This window comes from Meriones unguiculatus, chromosome 1 (assembly GCF_030254825.1).
Source record: "Meriones unguiculatus strain TT.TT164.6M chromosome 1, Bangor_MerUng_6.1, whole genome shotgun sequence".
Taxonomy (NCBI): Eukaryota; Metazoa; Chordata; class Mammalia; order Rodentia; family Muridae; genus Meriones; species Meriones unguiculatus.
This window is the reverse complement of record NC_083349.1, coordinates 11,817,031-11,842,256: the sequence shown is the minus strand read 5'-3', so window position 1 is coordinate 11,842,256 and position 25,226 is coordinate 11,817,031. Positions and strand designations below refer to the sequence as shown.

Genomic DNA, 25,226 nt, shown 5'->3' with positions numbered 1-25,226 from the left:
GGAGGCAACTTTAGAGTTCAAGTCATATGCAGCCCCTGCACCAATTGTTAGGGGACCCACTTGAGGACTGAGCTGCCCATCAGCTTCATATCTGTAGGCAGCCTAGGAACAGTGCATGCATGTTCTTTGGTTGGTGGTTCAGTCTCTATGAGCCTCTGTGGGCCTCTATTAGTTGGTTATGTAGGTCTTCTTGTCATATCCTTGACTCCTCAAGTTCCCTCGGTCTTTCTCCTAATTCTTCCCCAAGACTCCCTGAATTCTGCCTAATGTCTGGCTGTGTTCCATTATCTTCTGGATAAAGCCTCTCCGATGACAGTTATGCTAGTTTCCTGTCTTCAAGTATAGCAATGTCAGAGGTTGGGTCTCTCACATGGGGTGAGTCTCAAGTTGGGCCAGTCATTGGCTGGCCATTTCCTCAATCTCTGTCCCATCTTTTATTCCTGCTCAACTTGAAAGCAGGACAAATTTTGGGTTGAGGGTTTTGTGGGTGGGTTGGTGTCCCCCTCCCTCCACTGGAAGTCCTGCCTAGCTACAGGGTGTGGCCACTTCAGTCTCAGTATTCCTCACTGCTAGGAGTCTCAGCTAGGGTCACCCCCATATTTTCCCAGTAGCCTTCCCCTTCCCAGGTCTCCATCTTGTCCCAGAGACGCCCCAACACCAACTTCCCTTCTCTCTCCTACCCATCTCTCCATATCCCCACTCTCCCCACGCCTGCTCCCCCAACACATTCCCTTCTCCACTCCCTTTCTCACCCAGTTTCTTCTCTCCCTCCAATTCTGATGTCTATTTTATTTCTTCTTCTTAGTGGGATTCAAGCATCCTCCCTTGAACCAGGATAACCATGCTACAACCCACAGATCTAAGTAACGAGTAACTAAGTAACAAGGAGGGCTCAAGGGAAGCTTTGAATTCTTACATGCCTCTCATCTCCAGGGTCCATTGCTGTGATTCTTGACCCATGACGAGGTTTGTCCTAAGCTGGAGGGGAGGGTAGAAGACGGGGAATACTGAGAACCTGCAGCTTCATTCAGCTGAGACAAAAAGCCCAAGAACTGTACGAGAGAGCCTTTCAGGTGAGAGCGACCGCATTCTAATTGTTCAGCGTAGCTGATAAGCTGTTAAAGAGTCCTGTAGAGGCAACTTCGCCTTCTAAGCAGGGATCCAGCTAATGGCAGAAGTGTGGGCAGGCCTCTCCAAGCCTGGGCTTTTCCTCTAGTGTTTGCTCTCAGATCCAGCCCAGTGATGGTGCCTCTCCCCACTCCCTACCCCAGCCACCTGATGTGCTATGTGCAGCTAATGGTTCTTCTAATGAGAGATTTACCACTTGGGGCTTTCAGACGCTGCAGCAGCCTCATTTGTCCAGCTCTTGGCGGAGCCTGTAATCATCTCTGTGGGCTCCAGAAACCAGGCTTGCTGCTCTGGCCAATTCATCCAAGCAGACTGACAACAAGAAGCCACTGGTCCCATACACAAGTGTCACGTTGCTCCACCCTGCCATCTTATGAGAATACTTTTGCATCTTGTTTCTCTAATGAACCAGAGTTGACAAGTTCTTCTGATGTGACTGGAGTGCATGCTTGGCAGCTGGGCTTAGGCTACCTCGATTCCTATTTTGAAGAGGTTTGAAAAATGTCCTATTCTCTGTCCTCGTGTTTGAACATTCCCTAGCTTTGAACTAGAATCTAATCACCCTTGCTCATCTTTTAGAAAGCCGCTTGCCTATGCCTAATGACCTGGACAACTAGAATCCTACTACGGGCTAGTTGTCACTCAGGCTTAAGTTGGAGAGGGGGCTTCCTCTTCCTGGTGAACACTGCCCCCAGTTCTCTTGCAAGTGCCCACCTGGATAATGGTTTTCCCAGAACTGAAATGGCTGAAGGACTTCGATATGGTAGAATGATAATGTATGTTCAGCGAAGTTATAAAGGAAAAAGGATGTAGTAGAAAAGGCTTGGTGCAAATTAGGCTAGTTTTGCTGTTTCCCTGCCCATCAGCCTGTGATTGTGATCAGTGGATCCTGAGAGGGGAAGAAGCCAAGTGGGGATGGGAAAGAGTGGAAAAGACCTCAGGTAGCTGTGAGCTCAAGGAAAATGGACTCTTGGGAGGCAGCTTCGGTGAGACAGCTCACTTAACAGGGGTGGGGGGAGGTAAAGGCTACTTAAACTTTTGGGGGCTGGGTAGGGGCTTTCAGGGTGAGTGTATATCATTGGCGGGCTAAGGTGCTAGGGATGCCTCATTTGCATACGGAGGAATTCCAGGTGCTGCTGGTCATGACCTTATAAGGGTAGAGGAAATTTAACCTGGCTACATGACCTACAGGAAGCAAAGGTGAGGACACAGGGCTCTGTGCCCTAGGACACATTGTCCTCTCACTCCAAGCAGGCAGTAGCCTAGGAAGGAAGATAAATTTTTAAAAATGGTGGCTTTCAAATGGCTGCTAAAATGGTCTATGTATGGGGGGAGATTGGGAAACCTGAGTTTGACCCCCAAGAACAAACATAAAAAAAGGCTGGGCACAGCTTCCAATGATGTAATCCCAATACTAGAGACACAAAAACAGGGCTGATCCCTTGGGCTGGCTGACCAGTCGCGTAGTTTTAGACCAAAGATGCTATCAGGAACTAAAGCTGGCTAAAGTCTTAGAATGGTGCTCAAGATTGTCCCCTGGTCTCCACACATGAAAGAACTTCTATCCACATAAAAGCATATTGCATAAGATCAAGATGGAGCCATAGAATGAAAGGCAAAGGACAATCTGGAGAAAGAACGAGAAGCTAGAACTCAAATAGATATTTGTTCATCTGCTGTGCTCAGCATTACTCACAGCAGCCAAAATGTAGAAGTGCCTCAAATGCCAGCTGAGGCATGAATAAGAACAATGGCATCTATCTGTAGGATGGGATGGTACTCAGTTTTCAAAAGGATAAGGTACCAACACATCCCTGAGGATGTCATGTTACATGAAATATACCAGTCACAAATGCTGCTTGTATGTTGAAATCAGGTGCCATTCCTAACACTGGGGAACTCATAAAGATAGGAGGCTGGGTGCCAGGGGCTGGAGGGGTGGCATCAGGAAGTTGCTGTTGAATAAGGATGGCTTCAGTTCTGGGAAGAAGTTCTGGGAACTGGATGGCATAGCAACATGACTGCTCTTAATGCCACCTAATCACATGCTTAAAAATGACAGAAATGGGAAATGTTATATCGTGTGTTTACAGAATTGTTTAAAGTCACTCTTAAGAGGGAAAGATCTCCATGTCACATCCCCCCTCCCCATTAGGCCATAGGCTCTTCCGATACAGGAACTTTTGAGTGCTGTGTGTCTATGTTCTCTTGGTGCTTTACTTGGGACCTCCGTGAACACTGTTTCATCAGGGCTGAGGGTAGTGTGGCTGCTGTTCATATGGGCAAGCCTCACCATGACTGTAGGATACATACATGCCGTAGCATATAGGGTGGCCTTCACAGTTGAGGATAGCATCCCTATGCTGTCCCACCAGAGGAGACCCATTTCCCTGTCACACAGTAGCAGGGCCACTGAATCAGATTTCAGGGGGACTGTGCCTCATACTCTGGGAGTCTCACTCAATTAGATTTCCTGGGACTAGAAAATCCATGAGCTTTTAAAACATTTTTATTTAACTCCATAATTGACAAATTATCTGGAGGGTGTCTGGCAACATCTGTCTCGGGGTCAGCCCTCAATCCAGTTCAGCCATTGTGACCTGACGGTGACACACGTCCGCCAGTGACAGTCAAGCTGCTCATCTGGATAATGGCCACACTGTGGATGCCTCATCTCAGAGCATAAAGCTGTTGCCATCCCAAATGATCGCTTTCACTGAAGGTCCTGAATTATGCAGCTGGTCATCTCTCCCCCTTGGCCTTGACTGTTGCATGTCATACTCATGTGTGCCAGGGCCATGTAAGCCCAGGGGTTTCAGTTCACTAACGATTCCAGTGTTTTGTTAGCTCCTATCATAGCTTAAAGAGCACATCACTGTGTTTCCGACCACCATCGTCTCCCTTACCTGTAGTTTCACTGATTATGGTTTGTTTCCTGGAACCAACCATACTTGGAGTATATCAAGTGGGAAAGTCCAAAAGTCAACAACTCACATTTTAGAAGTCATGAATTGTTTGTATGTACCGAGGAGATGGTTCAAGGAGTGAAGTGGCTGCAACACAAAAGCATGAGGACGTCACTTTGATTCCCGAGTACATACACTAAAAAAAATAAAATAAAAAATTAGATTGAGGGCTGGAGAGCTGACTCCATGGATACAAGCTCTTGTTGAGTAGTGTGAGGCCTGGAGTTAAGATTCTAGCACTATGTAGCAGTAGCAAGCTGGGCATTGTCCCATGCATGGCTGTAACTTCAGCACTGAGGGGCATGGACACAGAAGGATTGCTGGGGCTTGTCAGCTGCCAGTCTAGCTGAAAAATGACAAGATCCAGGTTTAGCAAGAGACTCTGCCACAAAGAGAATAAGGCATAGAGTAATACTGACACCATTCTCTGGCTTCCAACAGCACACATAGGCATGTGCACCAATACACATGTGGGCATGTACACAAACACAAACATACAGTTTTTCATAGCATAGTATTGTAATTGTTTCTTCTTTATCATTGGTGACTGTTGCCAACCTAGTATTCTGCCTGATTTTTAAATTGCACGTTTTCATAGGTCTCCCAGTATAGGAAAGGCATAGTGTGTAGATGGTTGCTACTATCTGCAATTCTAGGACTGTAGTCGTGTCCTGGACTTATTTCCCTTGCTAGATAAGGGGAAATAACTGTAGAAGCCACTTCAGACTGAGTCACATAGATGTCACAAGATAATGTTCTTTATATTTTAGGGTCAAAAATAGTTTATTTGATTGTAGAAAAGCCATCCATAACAGCTATTACAGTAGGTGGAATGTCACATTGCTAAAGTTGAGCTAGACTAGTTTATAAAAACTAGAAATAAGCAGATTAAATTGTTTAACTCCCTGATGCCACTCCTCCAGCCCCTGACACCCAGCCTCCTATCTTTATGAGTTCCCCAGCACTAGGAATGATATATTTATTCCTAAGGAACTTTTTTTAAATATTTATTTTTATTTTTAAAAAATATTTGTATCTGAGTAGGTCTGTGCACACATGAGTGCAGGTCCCCACAGAGTCCAAAAGGGGACATTGGATGCCCTGGATCTGGGGATACCAGTGGTTGTGATCCCTCTGGAGTGGATGCTGGGAACCCAAGTTAGGTTCTCTGCAAGAGCAGTTCAGTCTCTCAACCTCTGAGATGTCTCTGCAGTCCCTCCTGAGGGACTTTTATACCAACTCACTTGCTGTTCATTAAGGAATCAACATTGTCAAAGCAAGTAAAATACAAGAAAGTAAGGACGGATTGGGAAGAAAACTTCAGATTCCAGGCAGTACTTAAAAAATTTTTCTTTTTCTTTTCTTCTTGTATCTAACTGTTCCCTGCAGGAACAATTCTCATTGTATTTGTCAAATGAATCTCAGATGCTAACCCCAAGTTAGTGGTGACTAGAAGTGGCCTTGAGGTGGCTATCCTGGTTGCTAGGTAAACATTCCAATGATTTCATCAGCCATACCAGGCGGAAGGTTGGGAGCCCGACTCATTCTGAGAGTAGCGACAGATCAAACTGTGGCCATGTTCTTTGATTTAGCAAAGCACATCTTCGCCATTAGGTAGTCTTTGAAATGAAGTAAGATGGCTTTGAGTTGTCAGTGGGACATGATCGAACTGTCTGGAGAAGGTATGTTTTTAGCTTTTTCCTCACAGATGTTAGAGTATAAGTGTTCTGTTTGTCTTGTATATACTTAGTGTCTTCAACTGACAAGACACCATAGGAACCAAGTTCCAGGAAAAGGAGGAGGCATTTGTAGGAGTCAGACAGATTAGAAGGTGGCAAAAGCACATGTCATAACACTTGCCTGGGATGGGGATGTGAGTTGACTTGGTTTCCCCTAAAAGATGTTTCAGACATAACCCTTGATGGTGTAAATGTGAAAGCAGGGTCTTTGAGGATGTGGTTATATTAAAGGGAGATCACAGTGGATTGGGGTGGTCTCAGGACACAGTGGGTGCTATCTTTACAAGGGCAAAGGGATTTAGAGGCATAAGCACATGGAAAGAAAGGCTGTGGGAAGATGGAGGCAGAGGTCTGAGGCAAGTGGCCACAAGTCAAGGAAATGAAGGGATTTCAGCAACCTCCAGGTTGGTAGTCATAGGAAGGATCCTCCCCTAGAGCACAGGCTTCTCCTGAAGACACTCCAGCTTCCAGGCCCCAGAGCTATAGGAGAAAACATTCTTGTTGCTCTTTACATCTCATGGTTTGTGGCAATGACCTGTGCCATCTATGGACAGGCTGGACAGACTCCAACATGAGAGTCTGTGATGTGCGGTAGGAGCCAGTCAGAGAGTCCTTTTGAGAGGAAGTGCCTTTGAACTGTGTCAGAGACGAGGTGTTAGAAGTTAGCCCAAGGGAAAGGCTGGAAGGCAATACATGTAATCAAGTTGTGAGACAATTAAAGGCTGTGAAGAAATTCAAGGTACCCACATCCAGGATGTGAAATAATCTTGTTTCAAGGGTTCATATCCTGGTTCTTTTGAGCCTCTGAGTTCGCATACATGTGCGTTCCAATGTTATATTTTCTAAGCATTATTATGATGAGAAAAGCTTTTTCTTTTTTAACATAAGGAACCATGGAGCCTATCTATAAGGTCACTACTGGTGGTGTAAAGGGAATTTTTGCCAAGTTTGCAGGGAGGTATGGTTGGTGGCCCGTGGCCCAGGTGTGAGCTTGCCAAGACCAGGGAACCTGGGTTAAGAATACTGATGCGACAGAGAGGAGCTTTTTCACAAGAACATTTTTTGTCTTTTGGAGGGGCATCCTGGAGGTGAGAGAAGGCAGGGATGCAAAGGGGTAATACTGATTGCACTGTAGGTAGAGGTAGATGTGACCACTCGCCAAGGACCCAGGCAGGAGGAAGGGAATGGTGAAATCTAGGAAATTTAACTGATCCCGTTTGGGAAAGGCTGAGTCAGGGATGACTTAGAGCAGCTGAACTGTAGGCTCTTAAAGTCCCGTTTTGAGCACCTTTAAGGTGGTACTCATGGAGGTTACCCAGACCCTCTGGCTAGATTGTTCCATGGGGTTTTGTTAAGAGGAAGCAGAGGTGAACAGAAGTCATCATGGAGAGAATCCAGAAAGCTAGACAGAACACCATGTTGTCCTAGAAGTTCAAAACGGAAATCTCTAGTGGTTCAACTGATGTTAAATCTCACAGAGACAGTGAGATATAAAGCTTAAAAGTTATTTTTTTCTATGAAATGTGTTTTTAAGGGAGCTGTTGTTAAGGTGACAGTGGCAGTCAAGAGTAAGACTTGACTCCTGTCAGATTAGAAACATTGTTCTATAGAATTCACCAGCCCAGGATGAGGGGTCTGAAGGCACGTCTCCTCTGACACAGGGCCTTAGATGTGAGAGGAAGCACACTCAGGCATGCACCCAGGACCCACACACTACCATTTGCAGGTGGCATTGATGGATTGATTCATTAGGCAATACACAATGACACTTGTCTGCCATTTGTAGGGGCAACTTGAGTCAGGTTGGACAAAGTGCGGGAATTTATTATTCTGTCTGTGTATCCTACAAGCCATCAAAGTGTGACTGGCTCTTGTCTTTATTCTTTACCTTGTTTTGTTCTCCCCCTCACTTTTGTCATCTGCTTGGCTGTGCTACTTTCTCCCTACCCCTTTCTATTTTTGTTTAAAGTCTCTTATGATAATCTTCATAGTCATCTTGATATGTTTCAGAGTCACCTAGGAGACACATCTTTGGATGCTTCTGTGAGAGTGTTTCCAGAGAGGTTTAACTGAGGTGGGAAGGCTCCCTGAACATGGCCTGGTGTTTTGAACTTAACAAAAGAAAGACAAAGGAGAAAGTGAGCTGAGCCACCAGCATTACCCTCTGTTTTCAAACAGTGGATACCATGTCTCGGTGTGGCCAGCTCCTTCCCCAGCTGGAACCATTCTCCCTAATGCATCGTGATAGACTGTAACCTCAGACTATGGGCCAGAACAAGCCTTCCTTGAGTTTCCTTTGGCAGATATTTTGTCACAGCAATGAGAAAAGTCACTAATGCATGTCATATCTGGTGAGGCCCCCCTCAACGGGAGGAGCTTCCTGTGTCAGTCTGAGGCTGTATGACATTGCCTTATTTTTTTGCCTTACTATTTTGTGGATTTTTCTTTTTCCCACCCTTTATCCCCAGGTTTCACCCCCTATTACTAGATAGAAAACAAGGATAGAGAGGAACGGAGAGAAAGAGATCCCTGAATGTAATTTCTGTCCCTTTGTTTCTTCTTTGACCACAGCTACTAACAAAATGCAACCAATCTCCCTAAACATCCAACCACCCACTGCACCTCTCGTGGGCCCTCACATTTATATAGCCTCTGAAAGTTCTCAGCATTCCAAATGTCAAACAATCACAGAAATTATCTGCAGTTGGCAGAACCATGCTTCTGCTAGAACATGAGGCAAATCATAGCCAGCTGCTACGGACAGTCCTAAGGAGCCCCACATCCCCACATCTGGATTAAAATGAAAGCACATTCTTATATTTCTGTGTTTTTTAAAGAAACCAAAATTCCAGAATTCTCAAAAAATGCCACCACATTGCCTTGATGTCCTTTGGAGGGCAGGGCATTCTTTTCTATCTCTGCTGCTCAGCCCAGGGCCTGTCTCTTTAGCAAGACGGCTCAGTTTGTTGGTATTTGTTCAGGCTCCTGTGGCCTCTTAGAGAGAGACCAAGGGGTTGAATAGCTTTGGGCATGTGGCTCAAGCTGAGCCATGTACAAGTGAGGTTATCCAACAGACTCAGGAGAGGTCATCTCTTGGCATACGCTAGTGAATTAGTGGGTGGATAAGCCCCCTGGGCATAAACAACCAGACCACTGAATACCATACACCAGCAATGGTGACTGTGGGTCATTGAATGGTTTTAATTAGTGGCATCATAAATTTCTGCTGGCTGGTGTTGCTGGTAGATTTATCGTAATTGAAGTTGAAGCCTCCTTTGATCCCCACGCACACAGGTAAAGCACAGATCCTTGAAAGCTGAAGGGTAGTTTTTGAATCAAGACACCATGTTTACCTTCTGCGTTATCAGAGTTACCATCCATAAGGAATGTTATTCAGAGTGAGGCAGGCGCAGGACTTGAGCTGCCTCAAACGTGCTGAAAAAGTGGCTGAAACATGGATGGATGTCGAAGCTCCCCAACACGATCCTCTGGGGGTGATCTTGGCTGGTGGCACCAGCAGAACAGGCATTTCTTATCAATTCCTCCAATGCTGCCCCTGATGCTGGAGGGACGCACTTGGAGAAACTCTGCTAAGGGATAGCATTGAGGAGTGCTTAGCCATCATAGCTTTTTTTCTTGGAACCAAAGCCCTGAGCCAGAAGTTGAGGGTGTTCAAGAATAGATAGAGCATTCTTTAAGAGAGGATCCAAAGGCAAGTGAAGGGTATTTAGTAGAGGGGGACCTGAGTGAGTGTGTTGTTCAAGGTAAAATTTGGCCTTTGGTTATGTTAGGTCACGAATGGCCTTTTATATCATAATCATGGTGGCTGTGGTCCAATGTGGAGAATTATGCTCAGGGTAGCAGGCTCTACACTGTTGATAGCAAGTTTCTAACAGCAAAGGGATAGAGTAGCAATCCAGCAAAGGGGAACTGTAAGTACTCAACAGAATCGGCCACATATTCTGACTTTGTAGATAAAGAAAAACAGAGGTGGTGAGGCTAAAAACATTTCGTACAGCCTCGTAACTACAATTGTTACCTCAGCTTGAGTCTTCAGACTCTAAGCCTAACTATATCCTTCAGTTGCTCAGGCCCCACACCTAGTTCTCAGCCAGTTCTTTTCACCCCAGGCCATTTCTCCATGCAGTCACTTTACTGTTTTTATAGAATGACCCATACATTTTATTAATGCCACAGTCACATGTTCCATAGGCTCAGGGTTCCTTTTCATGTTGTGTCACTGTAACTGGTTTTTCTGTGTTGTTACATAGACTTTATATGCGTATTTGAAGGTCCTACATTCTATTTACCTGAATCACCCCAAGTACTGAGGTACAAGAAATATGATAACTTAAAATATTCTGTGTTCTGATCCATCCTTGAGATGAAGACTTTACCTTGGACTGTCTAGGTGGGCTCACTGTAGTCTAGGACCTCTTGAACAAGAGAAACAATAGGACAGAGTCAAGGGTAGGAGACAACAGAAGAACAGATTGAGGTAGGCACAGGTTAAGGAGTATAAATAATGTCTAGAAGCAAGAAAAGTCAATGAGAGTAACCCTACCCCCTCACACCTACAGAAAGCAATGCTGTGCTGTTAATTTGATTTTAGCCCAATGCTGGAGATGAAACATGTAGAGGATGCATTTGTCTTGTGGCCATTTGTTACAGCAGTCATAAGAAGCTCATACTTAATCACTCATGCTGCCCAATCCCAGCAGCCTTCCGTTTACCCACTAGAAGTGAGGCTCTCTACTCCCAATATAGTGAGTTCTCCTTATTATATGATATCACATTGTGCACATTGCACTGAAATTAATTTTGTTGTGTCACTTGAATTTTTACGGTAACCCTGTGAAGTAGCCACCTCCATATCCTCCATAACACAGGGAGGAAACAGGGTATGCCAAGCAATGTGCTTAAAGCCACCAGTGAACCCAGAGCTGGGCCTCAAGCCTTTAGACTATACGGTCCAGTTTTAGTGGCTGCCTGACCATTGGTGCCATCACATTAGTGACGCTGGGCTTGGGCAAGAACAGCCTTCACCCATGCTGTAACAACAGCACCCTCTGCTATCTATGGCATACTTACCTGATACTATATCCTCACCCAAGTACTTTAATGAGGATCTCCCAGGACAGTTAGGGCAAGGCCTGTGTTTCTGTAGGAGGTACCATTGTCTGCATTTATGGATAAAGGCAGGGTCAATGGCTGATTCACTGAGGGTCAGCTAGGACCAGAGCAGAGCAGACAAACAAACAAAACAAAAAAACCAAAAACAAACAAACAAACAAAAACCATCCGGTCCCCAACACTGTATTGATTCTGAAGTTCTCACTCCCATGCCATGCTACACGAGCAGGCCAGATGACTTTCATCTTCATCAGCCTCACTATCTGATCATCATGAAGCATCAAGGTTGTGCAGGCTTCGCAGAAAGTAATCAGTGCACATCACCTTGAATGATGCTCTGTCACTTAGTGTCAATTAGTGACAGTCATAGATGAAGCCACAATCCAAGTCAGGATGTAATGGAGGTTTATTGACACTCAAAGACAGGCTGTAACAGAGGTAGGCTTTGAGTGGGTTAAGGCTGACCCTTAAAAGCCCCCAGAGTCAAATCCTGATCCCTTCACAAATCTGCCAAACTTGACAGTACTATGGTGTATGATTTTTCTACAAACACACACACACACACACACACACACACACACACACACACACAATGCCTTAACCTCTATCCAAATAAGCAGGAAATATTTTCATGGTACTGGAGATGGAATCCTTACCCCATCCTGATCCCATCATATTCTAGACTTCTGACTATGGAGGATGTTAAATTTAGGGAGCCTGTTTTCGACACTTTTAATCTCCAGGACCAGAATCATCCACTGTAGTGTTTTGAATGCTCATATTCTGTAGAATGTGAGCCAAAGTTTTGCCCCTGGACTGAACACACTAGGTCTCTGGCTATGATTGCACAGACTCTTTTAGCTGGCTCTTCCTATGTCTGACTCACATTTCTGTAGGAACATCCTGGCAATATTACTGTGATAAATCTTGGGGCTGCTGTTACCATGGATCTGTAGCTAAGCTTGTCTCCATCCTGCCTCAGGTCTCAGGTTAACTTTAAAATGTTCCTTACTTCCATCACAAAATGCTTTTCCCAAAAGCACTTTTGCTTGTAGTTCTAGGAGTTGGGCAGGGCAGTTTCCATCCATCAGGAAGCTTAAGCCAAAATAATTCTCATCCACATTTGGGCCTGACCACACCCTTAGATGTCTTCATGGCAAAAACTCCCTATACCCAAATATCTTTACACTCTATAGAGCAGCTTGTGGTTGCATTGAGAGACTGGCTGAAAGTTGGTCTTGTATTTATGCCTTTATGGTTAGAGGTACTTGGAAACATAGAAATGTGGTTTTCTTTCTTTCTGAATGTAAACTTAGGACAATGGAAACATGATTTAGGCCATATCTGCTCAACTACTTACTGAATCTTAAATATAAAAACTTCATGGGAAAGGACTTTTTTAGCTGAACCAATAAGAATGATCTCCAAGAGCAGAAGTGGCTGGAACAAAGAAGGAAGCACACAGGTTTTGTCATGGCGTGGAATATACTGGAACTGCTTTAGGCTGGTATATTATGTGAATGGTAGACATTAAATTTTATAGTAGAATTGAAGCCATGCATTCCATTTTATCCTTTGGTGTACTAAAAGTAGCCGTGTCATCTCCTTTTGTCTAGGATTACTGGACACGCGCTATAGTACAAATGATTGTATCGCCCTTAAAAATCTCCAGACTGATGTTACAAAGAGGAAGTTGGACTTCGTCAAGGTAACATATGTTTGTACTTCTAGACTGGTCAGCAAAAGGTGTTGGACTATAAAAACCATTGCTGCACTGCTCAAGATAGGTTTGTGGTTTGTTTCCTTTAGTCAAATGTTGAATGAATGAATGAATGAATCAAAAAAATCTAACCACAAGTGATTAGAGTTTTATAGGAAATTATAGAGTATATGTATTATGTGTGTATATGATATATATCCATTTTAAGTAACTTTTTTATTTTTAATTAATTCAATTTACATCATGGTCATAGGCCTCTCCCTCCTCTCCTCCCAGTCCCACCCTCCCTTCTGCACCCCCTCTCCCCTATTCCTCAGAATAGGAGAGCCCTCTACCCAGCTCATCTAGTCACATGAAGACTGAATTTGTCTCCATCTCCTGTGGCCTTGTAAGGGTGTCCCATCACAAGGAAGTGATAAAAAGCAGACAACATAATCTGTGTCAGTTTTCCCCCACTCCCCTAACTAGTGGGCTGACATGAAGCCTAAGATGCCCATTGGACATATCTTCTTGGGGTCTGTGCATTGTAGTTTGTCTATCCTGTAATATATGACTATAATCCACTTATACCTGCAAATTTCATGATTTCATATCTATCTATCTATCTATCTATCTATCTATCTATCTATCTATCTATCTATCTATCTATCTATCTAGACTTGCCAGGTTCTCTCTAGCTGGCTGACTTACTGGATTCAAGGAGTAGGGGTCCTGATGTTGAACTCTTTGTGCAGAAGACAAAACTAAGCTGTGACGGAGTGCCATGCATCACACACATGCAAATCTTGAAGCACCTAAGCTGCCAGGCCCCAGAGCTCTCATTTCCTCCTTTATTCTGGAGGTGCCGCCCCAGAGGCACTCACCTGCTGTGTCTTATGAAGATTTTCTTATAATAGATTTAAATGGCAAACGTGTCTTTCTTTTCTTTCTCAAAAGTGTCTCTTTGATTTAACTCTCCATTTAGTAAAGATCTAGAGCTCATCCAGGGACCCCTGGCCCCGATTTCCCAAGATAAAGGATGCTATTCTAGTTCAGTTTCTGTTGCTATGACTAAACCAGCTTGGGACGGAAAGAGTTTATTTGGCTTACAGGTTAGAGTCCATCATCAAGAGAAGCCAGAGCAGGAGCTCAACATGGGAACCTAGAGGCAAGAATTGAATCAAAGGGAGTGGAGGAATGATGCTTACTGGCTTGTTCTCTAGTTTATTTATTTAACTTTCTTTTTCTTTCTCTCTTTCTTTCTCTCTTCCTTCCTTCCTTCCTTCCTTCCTTCCTTCCTTTCTTTCTTTCTTTCTTTCTTTCTTTCTTTCTTTCTTTCTTTCTTTCTTTCTTTCTTTTCATTTTCAAGACAGGGTTTCTCTGTGTAGCTTTGGCTGTCCTGGACTTATTTTGTAGACCAGACTGGCCTTGAACTCACAGAGATGCTGGGATTACAGGTGTGTGCCACCACACCCTGCTCAGTTAGCTTACTTATACGGCCCATGCCCACCAGCCTAGGGATGGCACTGCTCATAGTAGGCTGTAACCTCCCACATCACTCTTAATCAAGAAAATGCCTCACAGATACACTCATAGGCCAATATGATGGGAGCATTTTCTCAATTGAGATTCCTACTTCTCAGATGACTCTAACTTCTGTCATTGACAAAATCCAACTAGTGAAGATGCTATTCTGGACCGTAAGAGGTGAGATGTAGTAGGTGGCATTCAAAGTCTGTTCTAGAAGGGTGCACCATATGCACTGTGACAAGAATTCACCATGCCTTGATGTCCTTGATTTAGTCTATGGGAGCAGAGCAAGAAGGGGTGGGGGATAAGCAGGAGGAACTCCAGTCACTGGGAATGGAGGCTGTGGAGAGAAGGCTGGGGAAGGAAGAGTTGAGTCTGGGAAGGATGGATTACTACTTCTGTCTTTTTTTGTTTTTGTTTTGTTTTGTTTGTCTTTTATTTTATTTTATTTTTTTTGAAACAGGGTTTCTCTGTGTAGCTTGCTGTCCTGGACTTGCTTTGTAGACCTAGAACTCGTAGCAATCTGCCTGCCTCTGCCTACCTTAGTGCTTGGATTAAGGGTGTGTACCATTATTCCCAGCTACTTCTAGAAGAAAGGTTTTAGGGCAAGAGATACAGCACAGTTCTAGAAAGTTTACGAGTACACACATGGCCCAGGGTTCTATTTCCAGCACTGTGGATAGGAAGAAAATGTTCCAGCTAACCATAGTTCCCTTCTGTTCTCCAGATGAAGCTGAAAATTTCCAGCACTGTCCTACTGATATCAACACTAGTTAGTGTTTGGTCATTAATAATGACACAGATCTTTGTACACACGTGGCCAAATCTCTCTCCCTCTCTCTCATACACACATATACACACAGAGAGAAAGAACAAAGGCAACACACACACATACACACAGAGATGGAGACAGACAGGCAGACAGAGAGACTGCATGCACAGTCGCTCTCTGTGGCTGAGTCATCTCCTAGAAATCATACCTTCTCAACACCTGCTCTGGAATTGCCTGGATCATCTAGTCTGATCCATAGTGTGACTTTCAAATTTTCCTCCTAACCGGGAGCTTTGGAGGCTTGTCCTCGTCCTGTGTGTGCGAAAGGCCACCGCCAAATGCTGAAACACTCCACTGTATTCGCACCTGGGTTAGTGCCCTAACTTTCCGCCTCTCTCATCACTTCCGTTCCAAAACACATCAAGGCTGGAGCAATGATGGGAAGCCATGCCTCTTCTTCCAAGTGTTTGTTTAAAAGTAAAACAAGGGACACATTTACTTCTTCTAATATATACATATATGTGTATATATATATATATATATATTCAAATTTTCCTGATACTAAAATTAATGACAACATCATGTAGAAATCTAGTATAATAGGGGTTAGAAGATGACTCAGTCAGTGAAGTAGATGCCTCATAAACATGAGGACCTGAGTTTGGAGTCCCAGTGTCCACATAAAAGCCAGGCATGATGGTGTGCACCTGTAACCCCAGCATCAGGGAGTGGAACAGGAGGTGCTAGAATTTACTGTCCAGCTGGTTTGGCCAAATTGCTGAGTTCCATGCTCAGTAGTACTAGTCCCTGTCTTAGAGAGCAACAGAGAAAGACACCTGGTGTCAACCTCTGGCTGCACACACACACGTGTGCAAATGTGTTCTGGTGTATCTGCAAATACACAAATGTATACATACAAATATAAAATGTATACATAAGAAAATACAATATTGTCCCAAGGGTCTTTTCTGAGACTGATACTCCAACCATGGACCGTGCATGGAGATAACCTAGAACCCCTGCACAGATGTAGCCCATGGCTGCTCAGTCTCCAAGTGGGATCCCTAGTAAGGGGAACAGGGACTGTCTCTGACATGAACTTAGGGTCTGGCTCTTTGATCACTTCCCCCTGATGGGGGTGCAACCTTACCAGGCCACAGAGGAAGGCAATGCAGCCAGTCCTGTTGAGACCTGAGAAGCTAGGATCAGATAGAAGAGTAGAAGTACCTTCCCTGTCAGTGGACTTGGAGGGGCATGGAGGAGATAAGGGAGGAAGGGTGGGATTAGGAGGGAATGAGGGAGAGGGCTACAGCTGGGATACAAAGTGAATAAACTGTAATTAATATAAAAATAAATCATAAAAAATATAAAAATACAGATTGTATATCTTTTCCCTATTTTTCTCTGTGTTTAAAAACATGCATTAAAATGCATGTCAACTTCTATGGCTTTTTTTCTATCATGCATTATTCCAATACGAATGATTTCTGTGTCATTTAAGAGATTTATAATTTTTATTTTTCATTTTTGCTGATTATAAGAAATTTCACATGCTTTAATTTACTAGCTGCTCCCCCTCCCCATTTAAAAGCATTGATTCTTGCTGGTTTCCAGTGGCTGTGAGGAGGAGGGAGTGAGGGCTTTTTATTTAATAGGGACAGAATTTTTGTTTTATAAGATGAGTGCCGGAAATAGATGGTGAGGGCTGCATGACACAATAGAATGCGTGTGACAGGAGGAGGTGCACACTTAGATGGCAACTCTTAACTACAATAAAAAACAAACAAACAAACAAACAAACATGGGTGAAAGGTTGATTCTAGCCAGCTCTACACTGCTGTGTTACCTGCCTGAACCCTCTAGTCTTTAGTGACTGTGCAGAAAGATAGTGGCTTCACAATGTGGAGCCAGCAAAGCTCCCATTTTCCATTTGTTTTGAAGCCCCGCATCCCCGTTGCTTCTCAGCAGAGTAAATGCAAGTCTGAATTGCTCTTGTATCCAGGACACAGCAGCACAAGGTTGATCGATTACTCAGCAATGATGCTTCTAGGCCTTCTCTATGGGGGTAAGCGGGTATGCAGTGAGTGGAGGCAACGGGGGCAGAGGGTACGATGAAGAGACAGATCCAAATCTGGAAAATAGAGCCATAGGTTGCAGAGCTATACTGGCAAAGGAAAAAAAAATGTCTCACCCAGGGGAGAAAAATACATATTTCAAAGGTACAGATCATACTGCGTGCTTCTCCTTTGGAGATATAAATTGCTGCAGGAAGAAAGCCATTTTCACCTCAGTGGCTCAGGGTGGGATTGCTCTGAGTGTCTGCCACTTATCTTGCTCTTATTTCAATTTAGGCAACGATGCTCTTCTTAGTCATATGCCTTAAGGCATAAATAAAAAGCAAACGCAGTAGATAAGAAGCATGGAACTATGAAAACAGTTAGCAGTTCTGCGAAATCATGCTGGAAACATTTAAAATAAATCAATATCTTAAAACATTTAAAAAGGAATCAGTAGCATCATCTATGAGCAAGATTGCAAAAATTATCTCGGAAGACCCTGGTTAGGAGATGGTCTCTTGCCAAGCCAAAGCCAGACTCAAACCCAGCCTGGTTCTTACTCACCTCGAACGTACACCACTTTCAATACCAGTGATGGTCTTATTCATCCTTTCAAATCCAGTCTTACATCTTTTAACTTTATTTCACATGAAAGTAGCTCCCTTCAAAGCCACTTTTCGTTAACCTTTACTTAAAAGGCAGAGGGAGTGTCATCCCAAAATGGCTTGATTTGAGACAATCTGTGCTTTTAGAATGTATCTCCTCTTCTTGGTGTGTGTGTGTGTGTGTGTGTGTGTGTGTGTGTGTGTGTATGTGTGTGTGCGTGTGTGCGTGTGTGTGTGCATGTGTGCACTCACCTATAACTGCAAGGCTGACATGAGTCTTTGTTCATGGTTTTCTTTTTGTTTTTTTTAAAGGAAATAATTTTTATTTATTTATTTTTGACAGAGTTAATTTTTTTTTATTTTTTTATCAGTTACATTTTATTAACTCTGTATCCCAGCCGTGTCCCGATCCCTCATTCCCTCCCAGGCCCTCCCTCCCTCCCTCATCTCCACCGTGCCCCTTTCCAAGTCCACTGATAGGGGGGACCTCCTCCCCATTCATCTGATCCTGTTTTATCAGGTATCTTCAGGACTGGCTGCAAAGCCCTCCTCTGTGGCCTAACAGGACTGCTCCTCCCTTCGGGGGTGGGGAGACCAAAGAGCCAGTCATTGTTCATGGTTTTCAACCTCATTTGTTGACATAGGGTCGGCTTGATTCTGCCTCCCTAGCACTGTGGATATAGTTGCATGCAGTCACATCCTGCTTTTCATGTGTGTGTTGGGGAGCCAAACGCTAGTTCCTATGCTTGTGTGAAAGCACTTCACCAACCAAACCATCTCCCTAGCTCTAGGTTACACATTATTGGTCTCCATAAGAAAATGAGATTTAATAAATAAAACCTGCCTTACAGGACTATTGTAACTGTTAAAAGGTGAGCAGTTCCTCACTTCCTTTATAAGTTCTCTAATTTTAATTTGGGGGATCTTTTGTCAACATTCAATCTAACGATTGTCCTGATCATCTGGATACTGTCTCTAGGCTGTTAAATTCAGGAGACCACAAGAGTTTCCATTACTCAACGTGTACCTGGCATGTAGTATGAATAGGTGTTCAGTAAAGATTTGTCCTCTGAATCACTCAGCATATGGCTTGCCTGTGACTGTAAGGTTAGAAAACAACACCAAAAAGCAGTTATAGGCAATTGGATGAGGCACCTCTATTGCGCTGATCACATCAACTATCTACTAATTTCTGCTGATTCATGGGAAAAGTAATTCATACAAATGCTTGTAGTAATTAGTGTTGTCAACTTGACAAAATCCAGAACCACCTGAAAGATGGGACTTTGGGCAAACCTGTGTGAGGGGAATTCCCTTAAGTCAATCTACATGAGAAGACTCATCTTAATTGTGGGTGGCACCATTTTATGGGCTGGATCCTGGGCCTTTCTTGCTGTGGACATGGTGTGATGAGCTATGTCTCACTGCTGCTGCTGCTTTGACTTTTCCTCCATGATGGACTGGGCTTTGAACTGTGAGCTAAATACATCCCCCTATCCACCCACCAAACCTTCCTTCCTTCCTTCCTTCCTTCCTTCCTTCCTTCCTTCCTTCCTTCCTTCCTTCCTTCCATTCTTGTCTGGGTATTTAATCACAGCAATAGAAAAGAAACCAAAACAAGTCTTAAGCTTAGTGAGACACTATCACACTGTCATTTCTTCTTATTCCTCACATCTTCCCTGTGAAGAAGAGAGGGCAGACAGTTTTTTCTGGGCATGATGCTGGCCAGCATGTATTCACTCAGGAAAATGTCACCCTGAGTAACACAAGAGCTTGAGAAATAAGTTCAGATTCACACTTCTCATCATTGCTCTCTACTTTTACTTTAATTATTGTTTTTTGTTTGTTTGTTTGTTTGTCTTGTTTTGTTTTGAGACAGGGTTTCTATGTGTAGCCTTGGCTGTCCTGGACTCAATATGTAGACCAGGCTGGCCTCGAACTCACAAAGATCTACCTGCCTCTGCCTCCCACAATACTGGGATTAAAGGCATGCATCACCATTCCTGGCCTTTCTTCTTACTTTTGGTGGAGTCAAAATCACAGTCACACTTTCTAGGATTCAGGTAGTGAAATGGCAGCTGACTCTTTATCTAGGCTCCGCAGAACCTCTAGGACCTTTGGAAAGATGCCTATGGCCTGTTGCCCCAAGGAAGCCCTCAGGAAATATGTCCCCGAGCTCTGCCTAAAGGAACCAGATTGCTGTTATCAGTGTCATGGCTGTTTCAAAGCTGAACTGGCAGCTCTTTATTCCTTGAATACAGTCATGCTGATTCCAGTCCTAGACTCTCACAGGATCCTCAGTTCAAGGTGATGGCCCTTAGATCTTGGTGATTCCAGTACCAGGAAGGTTATCCGTTTCAGTCTTCTACTTATGTTACAGTTACACAAATCAAGGCTTCCCCCGGGGTCTGGGGTCTCTGAGAATCAAGACTCAGGGTGAGCCTCAGGGTCACCTAAGTCAATTCAGCCTCCTTCCTCCATATCCATGTGCCCTCAAGGGCCACCAGGGAGCTGGTTACAAATAGAAATTCTAGCTGGAGTGATGGTTCAGCAGTTAAGAACACTAGCTGCTCCTTCAAAGGACCCAGGTTCAAATCCAAGCACCCACATGGCAGTTCACAACTGTCTGTAATTCCAGTTTCCTGGGGATCTGACACCCTCATACAGATGTACATGAAGGCAGAACTCTGATGTCAATAAAATAAAATATATAAAAAAATAAGTAAAACAAAATCAAATTCTAGAACTCATCCCCACAAGTCCTGACTCAACTTACACCTGGAGATTAAGGTGTTCAGGCATCTACTCCCCGCAACCCTGTGGGATTCTTAAGGGCAAGTTGTCACTGGTCCAGATTTGAGGAAACACAGTCCTGCAGAGTAAGAGCAACACTGAAGGTTCCAAGTCAGGTTTTGTTTTTTTCTTCCAAAGATCAATGTCAAAGGAATTCCCACTGGGTATGATTACACCCATCATGGGGTACACAGGAACAATTATTATCAGAACTAAATTTAACTAGGAAGGGAGGGACTGTGTGCTGTCAAATGGGCTCCAGGTGCACTGTCATTTTCTTGTATGCAAATCACAGCCATGAGAGTGCTACAGGGAGAGGATAGAGTAGGGAGAGTACTGAGACAGAAAGCCTGCTGGAAACACAGAAGCTTAGGCAGCACTGACCTGTCTCCAACCCATCTCCCAGAACCCTGTATTCCACTGATTTGTCCAAGGTGGAGGCAAGGGCATCTGGGTATTGCCAACTACAGGTAATTGTTTTGTACTTTAGTCTCAGAGGTGCTAGGTGCTCATCTCCACTCACAACTGGAGACTCCACTGAGTTGACCTTGAACTGTAGAATGACTTTGAATTGGAAGGTGGCAGTGAGGCTGGAGGAGAAGCTTAAAGTTTGTTCTTGTCCAAGAATGGAGAATATTTGAGTTTTTAAACACCGAAGGAGGTTTAAAATAGACTCCCCCCCATTTCTGGTTATCTTGAAGTTTGTAACTTTTCTAGTATCTTTAAAAAGTAAATAAGGGCATAGAAGCTGAGGTAGCTAGGAATGGTAGCACGTGCATTTAATCCCGGCACTTGGTTGGTAGAGGCAGGCAGATCTCTGAGTTCAAGGCTAGCCTGGTCTACCTAGAGTGCTGCTTACTGGCTTGCTCCCCATGGCTTGCTCAGCCTATTTTCTTCTTGCACCCAGGGATTTCTAATATCAGTCCAGAGACTGTGCCTCCCTCAGTGAGCTAGGCTCTCCCATATCAATCATCAATCAAGGAAATGGGCACTATAGACTCCCCTATAGGCATTTTCTCAATTGAGAGTCCATTTTCCCAAATGACTCTAGCTGGGGTCATCACTGTGTTATGTTCAGAGTCTCATGTCCAGATAGAAGAAGACACTCAGTCATTTAAACAAGTTAATATCAAATCTGCCATGAAGAAAACACAAATCCTACCCTTGTTCTCTTAAATTTGGGAAAGGCAAAGCCCAAGCTCTCATGGTACCTAGACCTACCTCTTATGAATACATTTTCTTGGGATGGCAGCAGACCAGCTGTGACTGCTTTCATGCTCCCTAAGTCAGCTACATCAGGATCACAGAGGTGTGTGGGCTAAAATCCCCAGTACTCCACAGTCAGGATGTCAGAGCTGGGAAGCCTGTGCTCACAATGTTCTAGAGGATCCTCAGATGTGCTGGGGTTTGAGATCTGCTGCCTTGAGTGCGGAGCACCCTAGCAATGCCTTCTGCTTTCGGAGGCTTTAGTTTCTATCATTATCTCAGGGTCTGTGCAATTCTGTGCACAAGTTCCAGCGGGTTCTGTGCACACTAAATGCTGGGCAGAGATCAGCCTTCTGCAGCACTGAATACACATACAGGAAAACCCAAGAACAAAGGGATTCTCCTTCTTGCTCTTAATCTGGTTAGACATGGTGGAAAAAAAAAAACGCACAGTGCCTTATTCTGCAAGCAGTAGTGATTTACATAAGGACTTAGGAGCTGCTAATTAGGAAGCATGGAATTCCTTGATCACTTAAAATGTGGACAAATACTCCTCACAGAGCAGCACTGAGCTACAGCTATCCTCTGTACACTGGTACACCTCATCCTGGTAAGAGAAGCCAACTGACTAGCTAGTCTGGGAACTGAGCTTGGGCATTTGATCTCTCATATCTTGCTCTCTGACCTTGGACTCCCCATAAGGCCAAGCAAGCAGGGAGACTGAATTAGCTTTAAGCAGCAAAAATGGAAGACTGTGTGAGAGAAGAAACTCGGGAGGTCGCTCTTCGTTATGTCATTTACCAGAGCGCAGATCTATGGCTTATCACTTCTCCAATGCCATGTCTCAGCCACCTTGATAATTCTGTTTTCCTTCCTTATTGGGGCTGCGAGGCTTTGTTTTGAGGTTCTGGGGTCTGGCAGAAGCAATTACTGCAGTCTAGGGGGTTCCACTGGAGCACATTGTTAGTAAACTAAGACTGACACCCAGCCAAGTGATTCCATCCTTCCTCCAATTAGGCTAACGTGTCTAGAACATTCATCACTTCCTAACAAACAGACCTGGGCTTCCGTCCCTCCAGAATGTTCAGGTTTGGCATCGAGAGTGCCTTAAACGGCCTTAATGAGAAATCCAAGTGGTCCTTCCCCAGCATTCCCATGACACGCAAGAGTTCACTGCCTGTATTGCTATGAACTGCTAGAATAACTTGATTTTTTTTTCTGCCTATTTTCTAGGAGACACTGGCATCACAAAACACAGAAATGATATCACCTATTGTCATTTCCCGGTTGATTGATGAAAAGAAATTAATGGAAAATGGAGCCATGTTGCCTCTGCCACAAGCAATCGCTCAGCCTCAGCTGCGTACCACAAAGCCAGCTTTGGCCAGGCGCAGCGGAGTGAACATGCACAAGCCATTTGCTTTACCTCCAGACGGATTGGGGATCCTTATTCCCTCAGATGAGCAAGGACTGGAGACAGACCCACTGTCCACAGGGGACAACCTAGGCAAGGGCGCCCACAGGGGATTCTCATCTATCACCATTACTGCCCGGCGTGTGGAGCCTCCAGCCAGCAACTTGGTATGGGACACTGTTCCGGACCCGCTATGTCGCAAGTGCAGGGCCAAGGATGCTGTGCTCCGAAGCACCCCGGCTCTGGCTAGTGGTGCCCATCTGTGTCAGCACAATGGACCCTTCACCTGTGCAGAGTTCTCTAGCAATGGCTCCGGGGAGGGGCTGAAGGTTCCCCATGCTCACTCAAGGATGTGCGCAAGGCAAGAGTACTGGGTCACCCACATGGATGACAAAGAAGACAGTTTTTCTTCAGACAATTCACCGTCGAGAAAAGTCCCACTGGTGTTCAGTTCCTGTGTCCACCTCCGGGTGTCTCAGCAGTGTCCTAATACCATTTACTACTTGGACAGATCTCTTTCTGTCCCCCTTGAGCAACCTCAAACTGCCAGCCCCAAAACGCACAGGTCGGTCCTGTCGCTCAACCTCCGCTGTAGTTCCCACAGGTTAACAGCAGATGGAGTAGACAGCACAGCTAATGGAGAGCCAATCAGCAGAGCCCTGCCGCAGGAGCTCTGGGAAGGAAAGCAGGACCTCCTAGGCCCACAATGGGGCCAGCCACAGGAAGGTCACTGGAAGGGGAGCCCAGCATTGGTGCCAGTACATTTGGGGAGCGGCGCATGCCCTCAGACTAGCTCCCCTCCACTGGAAAATGTCAAACTTGCAGACGTGGGAAGGAACCAGGTCCCAGAGAGAAAGGAGAAAGAGGACCGTGCGGCGTGTCCCACCAGCAGTCAGGCCAACCAACTCTCCATCCATATTCCTGGCTGGAGTTACAGGGCAGGTGAGTGATGTCCACCTACAGGAGGGCGTCCAGTATCAGTGTCCAGCTAAGGAGGTACTGTTGAATTTCTTCTGCACAACTCATCCCAGCCGATCTTTCACGATGAAAGATTCTTTCACAATGAGCATTTGGTGGTCTCTGCCTCAAGTCAACAGCTCCCAAGCTGGTGCTGATGTCTGGGTAAACAGATATTCTCAGATGAGAGGTCTGTAGGGAATGAGAAGCCAGCACTCAAGTTCCCTACCCCAACAATAGTGCCAGGCCACGCAGGCAACCCAGGGCAAGCAACGGCTCCCCCGGCAACCACGTTCCAAAGCAGGATGGGAATAAAGTGCCACCCACATCCAGATGATTTTTTTTTTTTTTAACTTTTTAGGAGTCCAACATCTGAATATTGAGGGATTGTCTAGAATTCTGAGGTTTTTGTTTGTTTGTTTGTTTGTTTTACTTTTTAATCACGTCACTGATAAGTGTGTTAGCATAAACATTTAAAAACTACACCTGAGTTCTCTAATGGAGTGTGTGTGTGTGTGTGTGTGTGTGCGCGTGTGTGCAGTGACTGTAGTATGCTTTCTAATGGGAAGGTCAGAATGTTCCTTCCCAAACAGCAGCAAATGGGATCATGTGTCTTGGGTTGTGTCTGGAGCATCCTGGCGGGGGCTTGTTGCTATTTCAGGGCCAGACAGAATTTCCCAGGTGGGCTTCCCTGAGACCCTTTGGCTTTCAGGAGAGGAAGCAAGTCTGTCTTGGAGGGAGGAAGGCAGCCCAGATTTCTGTCTCTGGGTAAACGTCTATTTTCAGTTGCACTTTCTGTGAGAGTGACTGGTTTATGAGTCATGGACTTTCCACTTGGGAAAAATATTTAAAAGAAATAATAGTAAAACTGAAAATGCAGCATATGCATAGTAATTTTATAGTATGAATTTCTCATCCATTAAGGGTTTATTAATTAATAAAAATGACTGTAAAACACTTAAAAACTATAATGCATGTGGAAGTGTTAAATGATGTAATTAATTTTAACAAGTGTAGATATACTGGATGTTCAGAGATCTTTGAAGTAAATTCGATATAGCTTCTGGATTGATTAAACTATTGAAATGCTCAAATCAACAAACTCATTGCATGCGGGAAGACGCAAGCAGCCAGTCTGTGTTCCAAAGATAAACGCCACTTTAGTATTTAAGGCAACTGCTCAAGCTGAACGCTTCATCTTCCTTATTGATGATGATTCCAGAAATA

General features: G+C 44.4%; 1 protein-coding gene across 7 annotated transcripts in view; it reads left to right on the top strand.

Moving 5' to 3' along the window:
• The window catches only part of C1H10orf90 (chromosome 1 C10orf90 homolog), a 240,255-nt gene that overhangs the window by 135,407 nt on the left and 79,622 nt on the right, over window positions 1-25,226 (top strand). For 3 of the 7 annotated variants that reach the window (XM_060381371.1, XM_060381385.1, XM_060381403.1), the window contains 2 exons: window positions 12,583-12,674; window positions 22,862-23,984. In XM_060381371.1, coding sequence (XP_060237354.1) covers window positions 12,583-12,674; window positions 22,862-23,984 — 1,215 coding nt within the window. Of the gene's footprint in view, window positions 1-933; window positions 1,074-12,582; window positions 12,675-22,861; window positions 23,985-25,226 lie in introns of all 7 variants that reach the window. The other 4 variants (XM_060381396.1, XM_060381391.1, XM_060381376.1 and 1 more) reach the window with 2 other exon arrangements.